We start from the raw sequence: 19,152 nt of genomic DNA, 5'->3' as shown, positions 1-19,152 counted from the left end.
TGATGATCATCTTCATGTAGGCTTTGATCTATACTAGACCAATTGTGTGCAACAAAGGGACTCAAGACAAAGAGGTGTTCAGAGGTGAAGGTGTTCTGAGGTGACTGGCTGTCCTGCCCCGTATAAAAACCCTGAGATGAGTTTTCTGCTTTTGTGTTTCATAATTGCACTCCAGCTGAGCCAGATAATGAGCACTCTGCCATACTCTAATATTGCCTCAACAAATGTAGCGGGAGAAAACGGTAGAATAAATCCAAATACCTGGCATTGTTCATGAGATAAAGAAAACTGATTTCGAAAGCAGTACACCATATGCTTTACCTCTTCGACTACTTTAATCCGGAATTGTGGAAAGTTACAAGCAAATACAGTGACAGGCATTATCTCCCAACATTGGAAGTGTTTTTGAAACACAGTAAGCTTATTTTCCAATGCGTTGTAATGGCTTAATGTAATCCTAAATTCCTAAAAGCACTAGCTTTGTTTTCGGGGTATTAGGAAAAAAAAGATTTGAACAGAACTATAGCGCTGTAAGACTTGACCTTGTTCCAAAGGCCTAATCAGCCATTGTGTAAAACACCAGCCAATTTGGTGTGGTGTTGGAGTGTGCTGTGTGATAGCTGCCAATACTGTGTAATGAAAGGAGAGGTGGGTGATGTTCGGCTGGCTGCATCCCAGTTGGCTGCTGTGCTGTGCTGTGCTGTGCTAAGCTGTGGGGTGCTGTGCAGTACTGTGCTGTGTTGTGCTGGGCTGTATCCCAGCTGGCTGTGTTGTGCTGTGCTGGGCTGTGCTGTGCTGTGCTGTGCAGTACTGTGTTGGGTCTCTGTCCCAACTGGCTGTGCTGGGTTGTGCTGGGCAGGCTGTGTCCCAGCTGGCTGTGTGGTGTGGTGTTGTGCTGGACTGGGCTGTGCTGGGCTGTGCAGTACTGTATTGGGTCTCTGTCCCAACTGGCTGTGCTGGGTTGTGCTGGGCTGTGTCCCAGCTGGTGGTGTGGTGCTTGGCTGTGCTCTGCTGTGTGCATGGACAGGTGCAGGGGTGTTTTGAGGTGCAGGGGTGTGTTTAGGTGAGCTGGATTACATTGGCCTGTCTGACTCTGAGGAATGACGTGGACAACAGCAGGAGCCAGATACAGCAAAGCAGCCTGGACTGCCTGGAAGGACACGTGTGTGTGTGTGTGTGTGTGTGTGTGTGTGTGTGTGTGTGTGTGTGTGTGTGTGTGTGTGTGTGTGTGTGTGTGTTGTGTGTGCGCGCGCGCGTGCATGTGTGTTTCCAAAACCACAGGCACACATGGACACGTGCCCACACACACAGACAAAGGCACATAAATGTACGCATTGCGCGCACACGCACACGTACACATACACACACACACACACACACACACACACACACACACACACACACACACACACACACACACTGGCCTTCTGCCATGGACAGTGGAAATCTCCCAGCTTCCAGCTTCTGTGCTTCCAGCCAGAGCAGCTTTAGCCTCCAGCAAAAATTGAAAAAAAAGAAATGGCAGCAGATGTGGCAGTCGGAGTGATGACCACCCACAAGACACCTCGAGAATCTCCAGAGAGAGAGAAACACTGCCAGATGACTCAGATGCGGAGAGAGAGAGAGAGAGAGAGAGAGAGAGAGAGAGAGAGAGAGAGAGAGAGAGAGAGAGAGAGACTTTGACTTTTAAAATCCCTTTATTGAACCATTGAGAGAGAGAGACAGAGAGGTAAAGTCAGAGAGAAGAAAAATAACGAAATAGGAAAAAAAATCCCTGTGGAAAAGTGGCATGCTCCACCAAAAAAGACATAATTTCCGTTGTGTCATTGGAGCTCTCTCATTCAATGCCATGACTTAACTTTCACCAAAAGAGTTCCGCCCAAAAACACTGATGACGACCATCATGTTTTTAGCAACTGACCACCCTCCCATATTCCAATCCACCACTTTAAAGGGATGGTTCGGAGTAGAATCACCCTAATGCCATTTGAACCGTGACACCCATCCACCTTTACACCCGAAGTGTTTTCTGCCGCAGACTTACATCAACAGAGTTGCCGTGTTATTCGATGTTTATTCCGGTTAGCTTGACTCAAGCGCATATGGATACTGGGCACCGTCTCCAAACTTTCCCCACAAAAATAACATGTCATTACACCAAACTTCTGCAGTAGCACAAATATGGTCTGTACTCACGAAACGAAGCATTTGGAAGTTTGGAAATAGTCCAGGAGTTTAGTATTATCAACACAAGCTGAATAGCTTCTCTGCTGCTAAAGCTGTGCCAACGTTACTTCCGTCATATGAGACAAGCCCGTAAAAGTCTTCAACAAACTTCCAGACGAGAGTGTTAAAAAAGTTTTCACTGAATTGTGATTAAGGCTTATATTTTCAAGGCAATACTTAAAAGATATTTCAAATCTTACCTACTATCAATTAGACAAGGATTTTCGTTATCAATACTGATGCTGAATTCACTTTTCATTGTGCATATTATGAGCTTCGTTGAGGACTCTTACATGCTTGTCTTAGATGACGGAAGTAACGTTGGCGCAGCTTTAGCAGCAGAGAAGCTATTCGGCTTGTGTTGATAATAATAAACTCCTGGACTATTTCCAAACTTCCAAATGCTTCGTTTCGTGAGTACAGACCATATTTGTGCTACTGCAGAAGTTTGGTGTCATGACATGTTATTTTTGTGGGGAAAGTTTGGAGACGGTGCCCAGTATCCATATGCGCTTGAGTCAAGCTAACCGGAATAAACATCGAATAACACGGCAACTCTGTTGATGTAAGGCTGCGGCAGAAAACACTTCGGGTGTAAAGGTGGATGGGTGTCACGGTTCAAATGGCATTAGGGTGATTCTACTCCGAACCATCGCTTTAAAGGGACACTGTGTGAGATTTTTAGATATTTATTTCCAGAATTCATGCTGCTCATTCACTAATGTTACCTTTTTCATGAATACTTACCATCAGTATCAAATTCTAAGTATTCATTATGACTGGAAAAATTGCACTTTTCATACATGAAAAGGGGGATCTTCTCCATGGTCCGCCATTTTGAATTTCCAGAAATAGCCATTTTTATCTGCAAAAATGACTGTACTAGGACCATACTAGAAAATATTTGTTTATTACTTAGTAAACTTTCATGTAAAGATCAAATTTGGCAATTGGCAGCCCAGTTTCAATGAGCAGCATAGTTGCAGTACCTTTTTTGACCATTTCCTGCACAGTGTCCCTTTAAATCTCCAAACCACCCTGTATATTCCACCCGACCTGTTGACCCCACCCCACTTGACCCCCATATCCACCCTCCATAGGCGAACCCCCGATCCCACCTGTCCCCTACTCCACTTCACCTCTCCTCCATATCCATCCATCTCCAGCCCACCTGTTGATCCTACTCCTGAGGTTCTCAAAGTGTGGTCCTGGGACCACTGGTGGTCCATGTGAGAGAGAGAGAGAGAGCTCAAGTGGTCCGTGAGGCGATGTACTTTAAGTGTTTCAAAGACAAGTTAGCATGCAAGCTGAATTTGTAACATCATTAGAAGGCTAAACATACTGTATATATACTTTGTTCCTTCATTAAAACAGATGAGAGGTGATTCATTATATAAAAATAAGTCACATGGATCTGAATTTTGCAGTGTCTCATAATTGTAGACTTGAACAAGCTTGTCAATTCAGTTGACTGGGCGTCCCTGAAGAAAATGGCCATTAACCGGTTTGAAAAAGTTTGACAAACACGTTCCTCCTCTGATACTCCAGCTCACCTCCACACCCCACCTGTCCTCTCCGCCTCTCCTCCATATGCCCGCTCACCTCTGCCCCCAATCACCCCACTCCACCTCACCTCTCCGGCCGGCCTAATCCACCCCCGCTCCACCTTTGCACCCTATTCTTCCATGGTCCATCCATCCTCACCCCTATCTCCAGTCCACCCCCACCTCTCCACCCCACAGCTGCCCAGAGACGTCCTACCTGTCAGCAGATGGACCGTCTTAAGCAGCCCTTAAGCTTATCCAGGCTTACTCCCCCTGCGCAGCACAATACAGTAGCCGCTGTGCTGTGCCACCGCGCCAGAGGAGGGGGAGACAGGAGGCAGCCTGTTGGGGGGATTTCAGCGGCTGGCTGGCTAGACGTGGCTTTGTTAAAGAGACTATTGTTTCTTGTGGAGACATGGACACTGTGAAGGAAGGAGCTTCATTGGTTGGGTCTGTAATGGACCAGAAGGCAGAGTAGTAGCAGTATATTAGGATATGTTACATTACATTTATCCCCAAAGTGACTTATTAGTTATTTAGGCACAGTGTACTGTATACAGTCCCTGGAGTGATGTGAATTTACTTCACTCAAGGTGCTTAACTTTACTCAGCGTGCACTTCAGTCAAGGCTGGTATGGGATTCAAATCTGCAATCTTTCGATTCCAAGACCAATGTCCTTAGCATTAGGCCACGGTTGCCTGGTATATATCCATCGGTGGGTCGGACCGGACCGGACCATGTGCTAAAGCACAGGACAGCTGAGCAGTAGCGGTGTGTTTGGTTGTTGGGTCGGCCTCCGCCATGTGCTGGCTGTGTTGGCTCGGAGAGGATCTGAAGGAGGACTTGGCGTTCCAGCTGGCCTCGCTCCGCCAGGCGCTAAAGGAGAAGCTCAACGCGCTCCTGGACGAACTAGCTGCCTGCTTTGACGAACTAGCCTCCTGCTTTGTCTGCAAGCAGGACAAGAAGCAGCGCCCTGATGGCTTCGTACTACTGGTATGAGAGAAATACGTTTGTAGACAGGGGGAATGAGAGAAAGGTGCGTGTATGTGTGTGTGTGTGTGTGTGTGTGTGTGTGTGTGTGTGTGTGTGTGTGTGTGTGTGTGTGTGTGTGTGTGTGTGTGTGTGTGTGTGCATTTATGGAGAGTGGCTATAATTGTGTGTGTTCGAGGGGTAGTGACTAAACATTGTTCTTTTTCATGTATGTGGGTTTGTGTGTTTGCTGTGTATCGTCCTTTTGCTGGCAGATTTGGTCTCTGTTGGGTTGTTGCCCCGTGGTTTTATAACCGCTCAATTATTACCCTGCTCTCACTGCAAAACTATCCACAATTTCCACAGTCATTTTGTTGTACAGTACATGCCCAGTGTGCGCACGCAGAGGAGAGAGGGAGAGGGAGAGAGAGAGAGAGAGAGAGAGAGAGAGAGAGAGAGAGAACGAAAGAGACATGCAGGTATACTGTAGAAGACATCCACAAAACACCTCATGCCGGGTCACAGGTCACACACACGCTGACCCCTACACCTGCACCCTGATCACACTACTTTGCTTTCGTAGAGCGACAGTTTGGGTGACTGGACTCTCAATGTTTATATGAAGAGTGGACCATGAATTATAAAAGCATTACAGTAACATTATTATGCTTCCTGTAGTGCTTTATTGCTACCACTTTACAGTCTCCCTTTCTCCTCTCCTCTCCTCTCCTCTCCTTTTGTTATCTGCTATTTTCCTCTCTTCTGTTCTCCTTTCCTCTTAACTCCACCCTCCACCTCTCTCCACTGTTCGGCTCTCCTCCCCTCTCCTTTCATCTCTTCGTTCTCATCCTCTCCTCTCCTCTCCTCTCTCATCCTCTCCTCTCCTCTCCTCTTCTTTCCTCTCCCCTCCTCCTCTCTCCTCCTCTCCCACACCATTTACCGCTCCTGTCGACTGCCTCCCCCAAGAGCCGTGGCTCTGATGCAGCACAATACAGCGCCCTCCAACCCGCCCGCCCAATCCGCCCCGCTCTGAGAATTCATCAGTTTGTCAGCACTATATTATGCCTTTGACAGAACATATTATGATGACAAATGGCCCGGGGCTTCTCTGGGGGATTCTTGCCTTGTAACACCACCTCGCCACACAAGCCATGCCAAGCCGTGTGTGTGTCTGTGCGTGCGTGCGTGCCTGTGTGCCTGCGTGCATTCGTGCATGTGAGAGAGAGGGGGGGGGGGGGTGCACACGTGTGTGTGTGTGTGGTGGAGCAGAGATGGAAAAAAAACTCCCCCTTTGTGCAGCAATCTACACATGCACAGCCCTCAGCCCCAGTCTCTTTCTCTTCTCTTTTACTTTTGGCAGTAGCAAATGTTTGGGTTGGTGTGTGTGTTGTATGAGAGCATGTACTGTATGAGGGGGGGGGGGGGCTATGCAGTCAGCGTATATTCGGTAGGAATTGGTGAAATAGCCCTGGGGTGTGTTTTTTATTTTGCTCACTTGAAATTCTGAAAGCTGGTGATGACTAGGCTCAAATACATTGGAGTGTGACATTGGCTATTGCACTCTCAGTTGTGCTCTGCATCGAGGTATTGTGCCTTAGAGGACTTGGGACACGTGTGTGTGTGTGTGTGTGTGTGTGTGTGTGTGTGTGGGTGTGTGTGTGTGTTTGTGTGTGTGTGTGTGTGTGTGTGTGTGTGTGTGTGTGTGTGTGTGTGTGTGTGTGTGCACGTGCGCGCGCATCTGTGCGTGTGTGGGGTTTTGTGTGCATGCACGTGTGTGTGTTTTTGTGTGTGAGAGACAGAAAATTGTGTGTGTGTGAGAGAGAGAGAGAGAGAGAGAGAGAGAGAGAGAGAGAGAGAGAGAGAGAGAGAGAGAGGGGGGGGGAGAGAGAAAGAGGCCCTCTGTTAGGATTGAGGCCAGTCCTTATGCCCCTTCTGTCTGATGAGGCTATTTACCAAGAGCAGAGCAGATCTAATCTAATCTAATCGTGCTCATCCCCCATTCACAGCTAATTAATTACCCTGCCTAGATTTATGCTTCGCTCGCATAGAATCTGCGTCCGTCCGTTTTCTGTCTATGCGAGTCCACGCCCCCCTCTCAGAGGCTCTGCGCCCGTCGTCGAGTAGCAGTCGGCTGCAGGCTGAAGCTGGTTGGACGTCCCAGGGACATTCCAAACGGCGGACGTCCCCAGGGACGTTCAAAACGGCGGCCATATTGATAAGGTCAAGGCTCCCGTCCAAGTTTATAGCCATATTGATAGGGTCACCGGCACGAGCTCAGCCAGCCGAAGCGGACAACGAACCTCGCAGACGAAATCACGGAAAATACAATGACAGTAAGTGAGAAATACACGTCCATGCTAACATGATATTTGTCATCAATGATGTTTTAATATTTTCGAACAGTGTTTTTGTGTATTGCACATCGATATCGATATTGTTCGGCTGTCTCCTTGCGTTCGTTTGTTTGCTGGTGGCATGTACTTGAATGTGCTAGCCAGCCAGCCTTACTGACAAACCGCGGTTATCTCAGCTTTAGAAGTATTTCGGCAAATGGAAATAAACACTTTAATTAACAGTTCCATCGTGAACTAGCTGTATTCAAAGCTTTTTAAACCAAGAATGAGAGTGCCTTAGATTTGTTTCATTAAACACTAATGTATTACACCAATGTCAACGAAAGATCCGATGGACGTGCCGTGGTCGTTGGTCGCATATGCACTATGTTGCTAAACGATAACACGTGGCTAACTATTTGGCACATAGTTTGATGGCTATTCTTCGAGGCCGTTTCAAAGTGAAGTGTTTGCCATGTGTTAGTTGGCTATTCTTGCACGGCAGAGTGTCTTTATCGCGTGCTACGCGGCTTTTATGCCGACGACGACTGGCCCCTGGCTACTGCTGTGCTGGGAGTGTTATGTTCTAGATGGGGGGAGTTGTAAATAGGGGTGGGTGTGGGGGATGTATATTTCAGGGCAAATGTTCTGTTCTGTTGTCCCTTTTGTTTTGAGGAAAAAAACTATTTATTTTTGTGTAAACAGCAAAACCTTTTTTTCTTGAATGTTCTATTTAAATAATTCATAATAAATGACCATGATCTCTTTCAGAATCTGTGATGATATCTTGTTGATTTCATCTAGCTGGTGCTATGGGGGAAGGGATGGTGGCCTCACCTCATAACCCGGATTAACAATTTCTTTGTTTTCAGAAACCAATTATGACCAATTATGTAATGATGTTTTCATTAATCGTGTTTTCATTTCTGTGTTAACTCAACTCTGAGCAGAGATGTCAAAAGTAAAAGTACTTTTGTGGTGTAATTACAACACTTGCACATGGTATGCCTGTCTATTACATAGCTGTTACAGCATTTACTCCATTGTAACTAATGGGATAGATGGACTGTACTAAAAAACACTGAAAACCTGACAAGGACCCACCATAAACTTGATCCAACCAGTGCACAGTTAGCTGATCGCCAGACAAGTACACAAATCTACTGTGTTTACTCAGATAAGTTATTTGTGTAGGAAGGAAACTTTGTGTCTTTTTTTACTTTTACTTTTGACACCTCTGACTCTGAGTCACTTAATTAGTGCAGTATGAATGTTGTTTACCTCTTTCAGGTCAAGTCTGCCTGGAGATACAGAGCCACAAGGCCGCAGGAGAAGATACCAGGCGAAATGAAAGATGTGAATACGTGTTAGTGATTTGATGTATTTGGATAAGGCTTTGTGATTTGGTTGCATGGCGGTCTGAAAGAGTCACGAGGCCTAAAGATAAGACGGTTTTGCACATGGGTGAAAATGTATGAAAAGTAAAGTTTTAATCTAATGTCTTTTTAGGTCGAAGATGCAGAATTCGGGACATCAGAAAAACAGCTTGACGTGTTGCTGCACTTCCTTTCACCTGTAACCAAACTGTCAGTAAGTGGTTGATGCATGGTGTCACTAACTTGATATATTTGATTCTAGACACATCTGGAGGGTGGACTGCATGATTAACATTTGTACACACATACAATCTCAATGTGGTTTTCTATAGCAGGATATGGATGCTCCATTTCAAAGTTGTGTGTTGCCGGTGGAGTGGATTGTGCTCTTGTGTGCAGGTGTGTGTTGGTGTTCCAAGCAGACGAGCAAGGCATGAGCATGAGGGCCATGGGCTAGACGTAAGGAAGCAGATGGGCAAGTCAAAGGCCATGAACAATGGAGACCGTGGGCGAAGAGTAGGTGGCAAGATTATCGGAGTGACCCTATCAAGGCTCAAGATTATTCAAGCAACCCAACCTGCTTATTTTGAGATTTCATGTGCTAAGATTAATAAATCATCATTATTATACAAACAGTGTTCAACCTCTCCGTCTCAACTTCTTCCTAATGAACAATTCAAGTCTGCTTTATTAGTCAATGTCTTAACATGTGCTGGTCATATAAAGAAATGAATGCCTATACATATAGGCCTATAGACGTAAGTGCAAGACTGGGCAACAGAAAACTTGCACAGAGCAGGAACCAGCTAACAGGATTACCAACAGGATTGTAAAACAGTTAATAATTGTATGCTGCCGTTGGTATAATAGTCATGATTTCATGAACCCAGTCATTCAAGTGTTATTGTGTAATAACTTAATACACAAGGACGATGAGACTCGGGTATAAATGTCACAGTTGATGTTTGCATTGTAACTATAAACTGATTGACCCACCCCAGAATACTGAAAACGCGGCCAACGTTCTAGTACACTCGGTGTAGGGTAGCCTACTAGGCTTAGTGCAACATCAATCACAAAGCACAACACACTTCGAGTATCCTAATGTTTTATTGCATAAACATGTTATTATTCAGCTTTTAATGCCTTGTGCAGCGTGGAACCTCGAAGTAGATTAAACAATTCGAATGTGAAATCATGCCGCTAGCAAAGTTCAAATAAAAACAAAGATAGGCCCTATCGGCCTATTACCACACTATTTGAGCATGAAAAAGAACGAAAATCAGTCTTGCACGCTTTTCGTTGACCTGCTACTGGAGTTTAGAAACATTAAATAAATTATTAGTTTATTCCGGTAGCTTGAGGAATTCCTCAAACATTATATGAATTCAAATTTAAATGAATTTTACATTAAATTTTACGGTTTAAACATTTACGGTTACGTACGTAGCCGAATTACGGTAATATGGACGAGGCGAGTTACTTGGACGTGTGACGTAATCAGCTTGTTCGATGAACCCCTTAGGGGCGTCCAACTCACAGATGAACGTCCCTAGGGACGTCCACCTGGCTTCGTGCCGCAGCGAACTGTACTTGCCGTCGTCTAGCGCCTCGAAAAAATTTCTAACTATCCGTCGGACGGACGCGGAGTACGCAGACAAAAAGGCACTTTGATTGGTCGTCTCGCTACTTCCTTGTTCTGTTCTTGTGGCAGCGCAATGCCAGTAGTTTGCGAGAGCAGAGCTGCATTCTGTTAAAAACTTTATTTGTGTAAATACACGAAGCTACAAGCTAAGTAACAAACAATGCATCAGTTGAACACTCGTGGCAATCTGACCTTGGTGCCAGAGTCTGTGGGTTTCATTTGATCCCTCCAACCTTCTGAAATAAAAGTAATATATATTTTTATTATGAAACAGTTTAGGTGTTGCCTGCTTTGTTGCCTCGTTTAAAAACTATATATTGTTGGGCCTGTGTCTTACTACATAGGACAGTAGACTGTGTTATCTATTGTTGTCTATTATGTGTGCGTGCTGTGCGTGCTGTACATTTAATCGCCCCTTTTGGCGACAATAAAGTTGAAAGTTGAGTTGAAGTAGGCTGGAGAAGACAGGAAATGGTCAGGAGAGAGAGACGAGGTAGGGATGGGAAACGATTCAGGCTGTATCAACCTGGGTCCCCATGGGTAATGTACGTGTATATAGCCAGGCCGTGCCCTCCAAGTGACGCAACCCCTTCAGCGTAGCTTCTAGTCAGGCCTGGAGCAATACAAATATCGTTTCTGAGCTCAGGAAAAATCTGGAACCCCTCCCACTTTGTCGAGAAGCAAACAACCAGTAGCAAACCAAGGGAGGCGGGTCAACCATGCCGTTTGGGAAATGTTAATTGTTATATTCTTGGTCAGACCAAGTCTCGAAGAGATTTGAAAGCGATGATAATCAGGCTAACATGTACAGTATATGATATGGCGTATCAGTGCAGTGTGCCACTGTGCCACCCCCACCACCCCCCACCCCCCCAGCCTGCATCTTATTGTCCTCAATCTCCATTCGCAATTCATTACTCTTTACCTTTCCTGCCCACACAGCCAGTTACTCCCATGTATTCCTACCCAGTGCCAAGGATCCCCATTCACTGCGCTAGCAGCCTCTTACAGTACCAGGATAATATGAGCTATAATTATGGTGACCTTGGGTGCCATGAACAGAGCTCTTCAATGAAAGTGGCTTATTATGATTATTAGAGGTTTTTAAAGGGGATTGATGATCCTCCCTCGCAAAAAGGCAAAATGTTCTTTCTCTCCTTCGTTCTCGCTCTTTTTTCTCTCTTTGTAGCTGTACATCTCTCTTGTTTACTCTGTATTCCTCTATTTCTCACACACTCTCAGTATCTTTAACCCTTTTGGACAGAGTAACCTAAATGTACAGTAACCTAAATGTCACCAAATTTGTAATGACCAAGTCTTAATCTTTTACTACTTAAGGTTCTTTGTACTGTCATGCAATGTTGTTATGATGTAGTTGAGTCCATCTGTGCAAAGAGGCTACACTTCCACTGTTGCTTATATGGAACATAGAAATAAAAGACATACTGGTCAAGGCAGGATGTGCAGTATATGTCATTTGTCCTTGACCATATATTCAAATGAACAGCTGAGGATAATCCCTCTCTCTCTCCCATGTGTTCATGTCTCCCCTGCTAGAGATTCTTTAAGTATATAGAGATATGCCAATGTAATAGGTTGCTATGGGCACCTAACATGACCAGGTTCCGGTCTGCCTAAAGGGGCGTGTCATAATACTCCTAGCATTGAATAGAACAGTCCTTAGGTCTGCCTAAAGGGGGATTTCCCCCCCTCCCCCTTGCAATAATAGAACCCGGAAACAATGGGCCAACGGAACCTCTCTCTCTCTACTCTCTCTGTCCCCTGCCGTCTCTTCCTCATCCTGCATGTCCTACTATGTACAGCATCTCTCTGCACACGACACATAAATATGATGGCATCCATCCCTTGTTCCTGCCTCACAGAATGCAGACAGTGAGTAGAGTAGAGTAGAGTATCGTTTATGATAGGTGAATCATAATGAGTAGAGTAGAGTAGAGTATCGTTTATGATAGGTGAATCATACAAATACTTGACGCCGATAGGGCTACATGTACATGTACACGTATAATCCCAGTTGCAGCCACCATACACATGTGACATGTCAACTATGTAATTGACAATACAGTGTAGTCACATGTGTCAATGTTTCATGTCACCTGTAATTTCTATTTCTGCTTGCATGTCCTCCACAAGCTTACCTACATGTCTTGGTACTGAATCCAGTGTCTGCTCATATGACAGATAAACATCCACAGGAACAACAAGCAGACATCATCCTCCAACCAGTAGCTCTCTACTGAACATGACAAACATCCGCAGGCAGCAAATAGCGATCAAGTAGGCCCTGCCATGGCCAACCGGTGAGGCACTCGCCTGCCATGTGGCTGACCCGAGTTTGATTCCCAGCCCGCATCCTTTGCCGACCCCTGCCCGTCTCTCTCCCAATTCACTTCCTGTCCACCTCTCACACTGTCCTATCAAATGAAGTCGAAAAAAGACAAAAAATCTTAAAATAGCAATCAAGTAAACATGCTCGTGTCCTTGTTTCTCTCTCCGCTGACAGAGTGCAGAGAATGTGGGTTCTCTGTATCAGACGTTCCCCGAAGGCCCCGTGCTGGAGGCCCCTGAGGGCCACAGGAACCCCTACAGCAGCGAGGCCCCGGCCCAGAGACCGCCGCCCTGCCCCCGACACATGTCCATCACAGAGCGCCTACGCAAGGTCATCCAGGAGCTACTGGACACAGAGAAGTCATATGTCAAGGTCAGGGTCACCACACATGACTCATTGTGTTGAAATAATAATAGCTATAATAATAATAATAAATATATTGTTTAATATTTAATAAAAGATATGCATGCATGTATTTATTCACTGTTGGTGGTAGTTGTAGTAGTAGGACGTAGTAGTAATGTGTTTTTTTTTACTTCAAAAAAACTCATTCATTATTTATTCAGAGTTCATTAAAATGTTCCTGTCATCATTGTAATTACACCATTTGAAACAGGAAGGTTTCATAATGGCATAGCATAGACATCCTGTATTTCTAAAAACTAAGATAATTATACCCCCTAGCTAAAATAACTACAGTACTATACACACTACTACTACTACGTACAGTACTATACACTATGCCATTAAGTGGTTCCTCTTAAGTGAGGAACCACAGCGCCTTTACATCCAATGAAAGCAGCACATACTGAGCTTGGTACCTCAGTTTTGAAGGATGCTCTCATTACATAGATGAAAAACTGCTTTTTGTGTAAGGATATAATTACTAACCGTATTTTACAATAACACTATCCTGCCATAAGTCATTCAGTTCATCCAAGTGCATCAATTAATCTTAATTGCTACTGCTCTAAATTAGGCTTAATGTGACGATGTGTCTGAATAATAAAAAAAAACTCCTCTAGAATAGTGATGAATAATTATTACGCTTTTGAGATTTGTTAGCAATGTCTGCTAATGCGCTGACAAGGCTGTTTACAGTGAGGATTTAAAACAACATCTCATCTTCCCTCATGTTCCCTCAGGATTTGGGCTGTCTGTTTGAGATCTACCTGAAGCCCTTGCAGACGGAGACCTTCCTCTCCCAGGATGAGGTGAGTCACCATAACCTTCTCCTCCTACTCCTCCTCCTCTTCCTCTTCCTCCTCCTCCTCCTGCTCGCACGCACGCATGCACGCACGCACGCACACACACATACACACACACAGGAACACTTTTTCACTCATCAAAAGACCATTACTCTAGACAAATACCTTCCGACACACACACACACACACACACACACACACACACACACACACACACACACACACACACACACACACACACACACACACACTTGCACGCATGTCCGCCCACACACTATGAATCTGGCGTGTGGTGCTGACCCTGGCGTGTGCGTTTGTGTGTGTGTTTCCCCTGTCTGGCCACTAGATGGAGTCTCTGTTTGGGAGCCTGCCGGAGATGCTGGATTTCCAGCGCCTCTTCCTGCACACGCTGGAGGAGCGCATCGCCTGCTCGCCCGACTTCAGCATCCTCCAGACCCCTGAGCAGTTCAAGGTGAGGGGCCACGGTAGATTTATACTGGCAGCATACAGGGTTTTTTTTAACCAATAAATGCATTTTTCTACTCGTGTGAAGCACTTTGATGCGGGTACAAGGCCATGTCTGTGGTTGTAATACATTATTATACTGGTACAGGGAACGTTTTTCTTACTGGTAATGGACAGATTTGTACTACCACAAAGCACTTTTTCTATTGTTACAAAGCAATTTCTAGTAATACAAGGCATTCTTTTTTACTTGTCCAGCATACGTTCCTCATCAGATTCATTAATTTTGCATACATGCCTGCCAGCACTGTGTGTGTAAATGGAATCACTTAACAGCATTAGTACTACATACAGTGTACTGTACTGTTGTTTGGTAATAACATTGCACGTGCACACATTTATATTAACAATACATAGGCTTCTCGTTAACATTACATACGCATACTTAATGTATTGGGGTGGCGTGGGAGGGATTGTAGATGAACACTTCAAAACAAGAAAAATGTAATTTAATTTTGCATTAACATGTATCTTTTTTTGTTGTTGATTCCAGAAACTCCTCTTCTCTCTGGGTGGATCATTCCTGAATTATGCGGACCACTTCAAGCTGTACAGCGGCTTCTGTGCCAACCACATCAAGGTTCAGAAGGTGCTGGAGCGAGGTAGGCATCATCACCCTGCTCCGCTCCCCTCCCTCCCCTCCCCTCCCCTCAGCCACATCAGCATCAGGGGCCTCTCAACTGCCTCTTTTCAAAGGGATACCGTACATGTGGATACATTTACCCCCAGGAAATGGTTCAGGAAATTATCTTTTCTGCTAAGGGGCCGTCTAATTAAGAGGGAGGGAGGGAGAGGGGGAGGAAAGAGAGAGAGAGAGAGACGGAGGGAGAGAGATATAGCCCTCCTCCACTCCCTTCAAGGTTACTCATCTCCCCAGCAGTATAGGTTCAAGAGAAATGTGTTTGCCAAGATAACGAATCCATTTTATATATTTTTTTTCATTCTGTTATATTCTTTTTGTGCTGAGTACCACATGTCTCTGATGTATTCCCCTAGCTCCGTTTAGACTGTAGCCTTCCTTGTACATCGTGCCGCTTCAGGTGCCTCATCCCCACCCCCCCTATAGGACAGACCCTCAGAGCTTCCCTCCATAACTAGACTACTGCATGCAGCTCCTGTGATCTGAGGGAGAAAAACTATTTCACTTCAGAAAGAAAACACAAATGGGGGATCTTGCCAAAAGCAGTGTCTTTTTCATCTTCTGAGGAAACTGTAGTATTCATCACTTCTTCCCTCTCTCTTTTTTTTCTCTCTCTCTCCCTCCCTCTTTCTTGTTCTCCTCTTCATTCCCTCTTTTCTCTTTACCTTTTTTGTTTTTCTTTCTTTCGCTCTCATTTGTTTTCTCCATCTTCTCTCTCTCCCACCCTTGTTACCCCTCCTCTCTCTCCCCCTCCATCTTCCCTCTTTCCATTTCTTTTCTATCTTTCTCTCTCTCCATCCATTCCTCCTTCCATGTCTTCTCGCTCTCTTTCTCTCTCTCTTTCTCCATCCCTCTCTCCCTCCCTCCCTCCCTCAGCTAAGACGGACCAGGCGTTTAAGGAGTTTCTGGAGGCGCGTAACCCGACTAAGCAGCACTCCTCTACTCTGGAGTCCTACCTGATCAAGCCGGTGCAGCGCGTCCTCAAGTACCCCCTGCTGCTCCGAGAGCTCGTCTCCCTCACCGACACTCACAGCGACGAGCACAGCCACCTCACAGGTCAGGCACACACACACACACACACACACACACACACACACACACACACACACACACACACACACACACACACACGAACGCATGCACACCTCACTCACACACACACACACACACGAACGCATGCACACCTCACACACACACACACACACACACACACACACACACACACACACACACACACACACACACACACACACACACACACACACACACACACACACACACACAGCTCACAGGTGAGGCACACACACAGACATACACACACACATACATAACTCACAGGCAAACACACACACACACACACACACACACACACACACACACACACACACACACACACACACACACACACACAGAGAGAGAGAGATCACAGGCACACACACACACACACACACACACACACACACACACACACACACACACACACACACACACACACACACACACACACACACACACACACACACTGGGTGCACATATGCACATAAATGTCATTGTGTAGCAAGTTACAGTATTTTCCTTTCCTCATAAAAGGTGATGAATGCACAAATAATACACTGGCATTGTAAATGTCAAGAAAACAAGGGTCTCTGAGTCTAACTGAATATTTAATAATATAATATGAACTTTCATACATCACCTTAATTAAATAATGACCATAGCCATTTACTCTAATTACATAATATTTGACAAGGAGAATCATTTGAGTGGTTCATCAGCTTGTGCTACGTTGTGCCTGAAAAACTGAATCCTAAGTCTCTTTGTCACTTTTCCAAAGAGCTACAACATTAAGCAAGCTAAAAAGAGTGGCCTGTCTCTCTGTACTTCTCGATTCCAAACTGTAGGGTGACTGAAGATTACTACTTGGACAGTATTGCTTTTAAAGGAACAGACCACCCTTTTTTGATTTTCACATATTTGCAGTATTTCCCAACATTATTCATGAATGTGCATATCATTTTCGTCTCAGTGTTTTCAGTACTTAGATTTATTGGATCAGAATTATTAGCATAGCTTAGCATAATCACTGGAAGTAACTGGTATCTTTAGCATCAGGCCACAAGTGGTCACTGGACGGAATTAAATTGCTGTTTTACACTCCAGTGAATTTTACATTAATTTTAAAATGGTTTATAAGTACATTTGATTGTGTTTTATTTTGTACCATAGACTTGCATTGCTATGCCTAATGTGGCTATAGTGTTAAACGGGGCAATGCAAACACATAGACGAAAATTATATGCACATTCATAAATAATGCTTGGAAATACTGAAAATATGTGAAAATCAAAAAAGGGTGGTCTGTTCCTTTAAATACTACCTTTTTAATTGACTCTGTTCTCTGGCTGTTATGTCTTCCAGAGGCCCTGCGAGCCATGGAGAAGGTGGCCAGCCACATCAACGAGATGCAGAAGATTTACGAGGACTACGGCACCGTCTTCGACCAGCTGGTCGCGGAGCAGAGCAGTCGAGAGAAAGAGGTACAGTATATATTATGTACTACTATGTAGCGACCACATGACCGTATGACAAGCGCGCCACTTGACATGATTGGTGGTTGTAATAAGGGGGCGCTCAAGGCGGCACATGGACGGTTATGTTCATAAAAACCCACATCTTTGGAAATGTATGCCGTCTTATAGAGCCCCAGCTCATGAATAGAAAAGGCGAATGCCATCAAGCTTCTGCTCTATATGCTGTTGCAGCTAATCATGTCAAGTCGTGTGTTTGATATATTTATATGGAGAGATGTGAATGCTACACAAGATGGTGGATTCTGAGCTTGTGAAGAAATCTTTTATGAGGAAACCCTGCAGTTTTTCTTACTTTGTTGAGTTGATATGCCGTGGCACCAGAAACGCCAACTAGGTCAAATATACGCCCAGTAGTCACTTTGGATGAAACCACTGAGGGTTCAGTACTACATGATAACGAATAATGAAACAAAAGATTTTGCGCTCCCTGTCAACAAAATCTTGTTTTAAAGGTCAGATTACTCAGTACCAGGCGCGTCGAGAGACCTGGGCATTCGGGGCTACAGCCCCGGATCTCCGGGGATTAGCCCCGAATCTCTCTGGACTGGACTGACATAAATAAAATATGTATAATAATAATATGATTAAGAGGAAGAAATAGTAGAGAAGAGCTCCGTGGACCACACTTTGAGCAGTGATACCCTGTCATTATGCAACTTTGTAACCAGCACAGACCGCACGATTCTGACACGATGATCGATGTAAATATGGAACTGTACAAATAACAACTTTCCAACCGAAGCCGCTATCCACCTTGTTAGTAGATCTAGCCTCGTTGTAGTGATGTCATGCTGCTGTCAACCAATCAGGTGTCAGTTCTATGCTGGCTTGAACAGAGCCAGGCGGGCTCGTGGTTTATGAAAAACAATCTGGAATGTTTAATATCTCGAGAACTCAATGACTTCTGGAATAAATAGGGATCCCACTACATTTCATTTTTAGATCATTCAGGTTTTTTTTTTTTAGCAGTCATAGGTCACAATGTTGACATTTTCCTCTCATTTTAGCATCCACTATTCAATCACACTATATCTAGCTGTATCTATCTAAATGGATATTTGGGCTCTATCTTCAAGTAACAGGACAGCGTAAGGTAGGACATCTGTTTTTTCCCTGATGTGCTCGCCGAAGCACTGGTGTCAATGTTGTTGTCATGTTTTCTACTTGTCTTCAGTCAAGCTCTAGTTGTAACTAGCCTTCACTTCAAAGCATGTCACTAACACCCCCTTTCAAACAGACACACCTTTCCTGAATTCATAGTGGGCTGGCAGCGTGATTTAGTTATACCATGTGTAATGTGATGTGTGTAGATTCGCTTGTGTTTGTTGGCTATCTGCATGTTTATGTAGTTTTGGGAAAACTCCAAAGACTGCTAGAACTACTCGTAATTTGCTAACCTAGTGAGCTAACATTTAGCTCCACCACGTAGACAAGCTACCTCCAATAGAAATGGCAAGCTACAACCATGTGGAAAATATAGCAAACTACATTACAAGCTACTTCAACTAGAAATTCTAAATTACGGCATATTTGAATTTTTTGGACTGCAAAACTGACATCTGAAGACATTATTGTCTGTTGGATATGATAGCTCCCATGATATTTTTGGACTGGGTATGGTCAATCAGCTGGCTTTCTTGCTCTAGTCTCCCGTCTCCCTGTGTGTGCGCGCGCGCGTGTGTGTGTGTGTGTGTTTGTGTGTGTGTGTGTTTGCCTCGTCATGAGCGATGTGCGAGTTCGATTG

At 44.7% G+C, this 19,152-nt stretch overlaps 1 protein-coding gene and 1 long non-coding RNA gene across 5 annotated transcripts in view; both read left to right on the top strand.

Annotated features, from left to right (window-relative positions):
* The window catches only part of LOC134469108 (rho guanine nucleotide exchange factor TIAM2), an 87,232-nt gene that overhangs the window by 59,369 nt on the left and 8,711 nt on the right, over positions 1–19,152 (top strand). The window contains exons 15-20 of the mRNA XM_063223149.1: positions 12,619–12,816; positions 13,590–13,658; positions 13,999–14,124; positions 14,671–14,779; positions 15,694–15,873; positions 17,236–17,354. Coding sequence (XP_063079219.1) covers positions 12,619–12,816; positions 13,590–13,658; positions 13,999–14,124; positions 14,671–14,779; positions 15,694–15,873; positions 17,236–17,354 — 801 coding nt within the window. The remainder of the gene's footprint in view (positions 1–12,618; positions 12,817–13,589; positions 13,659–13,998; positions 14,125–14,670; positions 14,780–15,693; positions 15,874–17,235; positions 17,355–19,152) is intronic.
* LOC134469114 (uncharacterized) lies at positions 6,939–9,087 on the top strand. 4 transcript variants are annotated; one of them, XR_010038937.1, is made up of 3 exons: positions 6,939–7,073; positions 8,364–8,439; positions 8,583–9,087. It is a non-coding gene; the product is annotated as an uncharacterized LOC134469114 (long non-coding RNA). The 4 variants fall into 4 exon arrangements; XR_010038934.1 differs by lacking the exon at positions 8,364–8,439; XR_010038935.1 differs by having other exon boundaries at positions 8,364–9,087.

This window comes from Engraulis encrasicolus, chromosome 18, assembly GCF_034702125.1.
Source record: "Engraulis encrasicolus isolate BLACKSEA-1 chromosome 18, IST_EnEncr_1.0, whole genome shotgun sequence".
Taxonomy (NCBI): domain Eukaryota; kingdom Metazoa; phylum Chordata; class Actinopteri; order Clupeiformes; family Engraulidae; genus Engraulis; species Engraulis encrasicolus.
The sequence above is the reverse complement of the archived record's forward strand: the minus strand, read 5'-3'. Positions and strand labels throughout refer to the sequence as shown.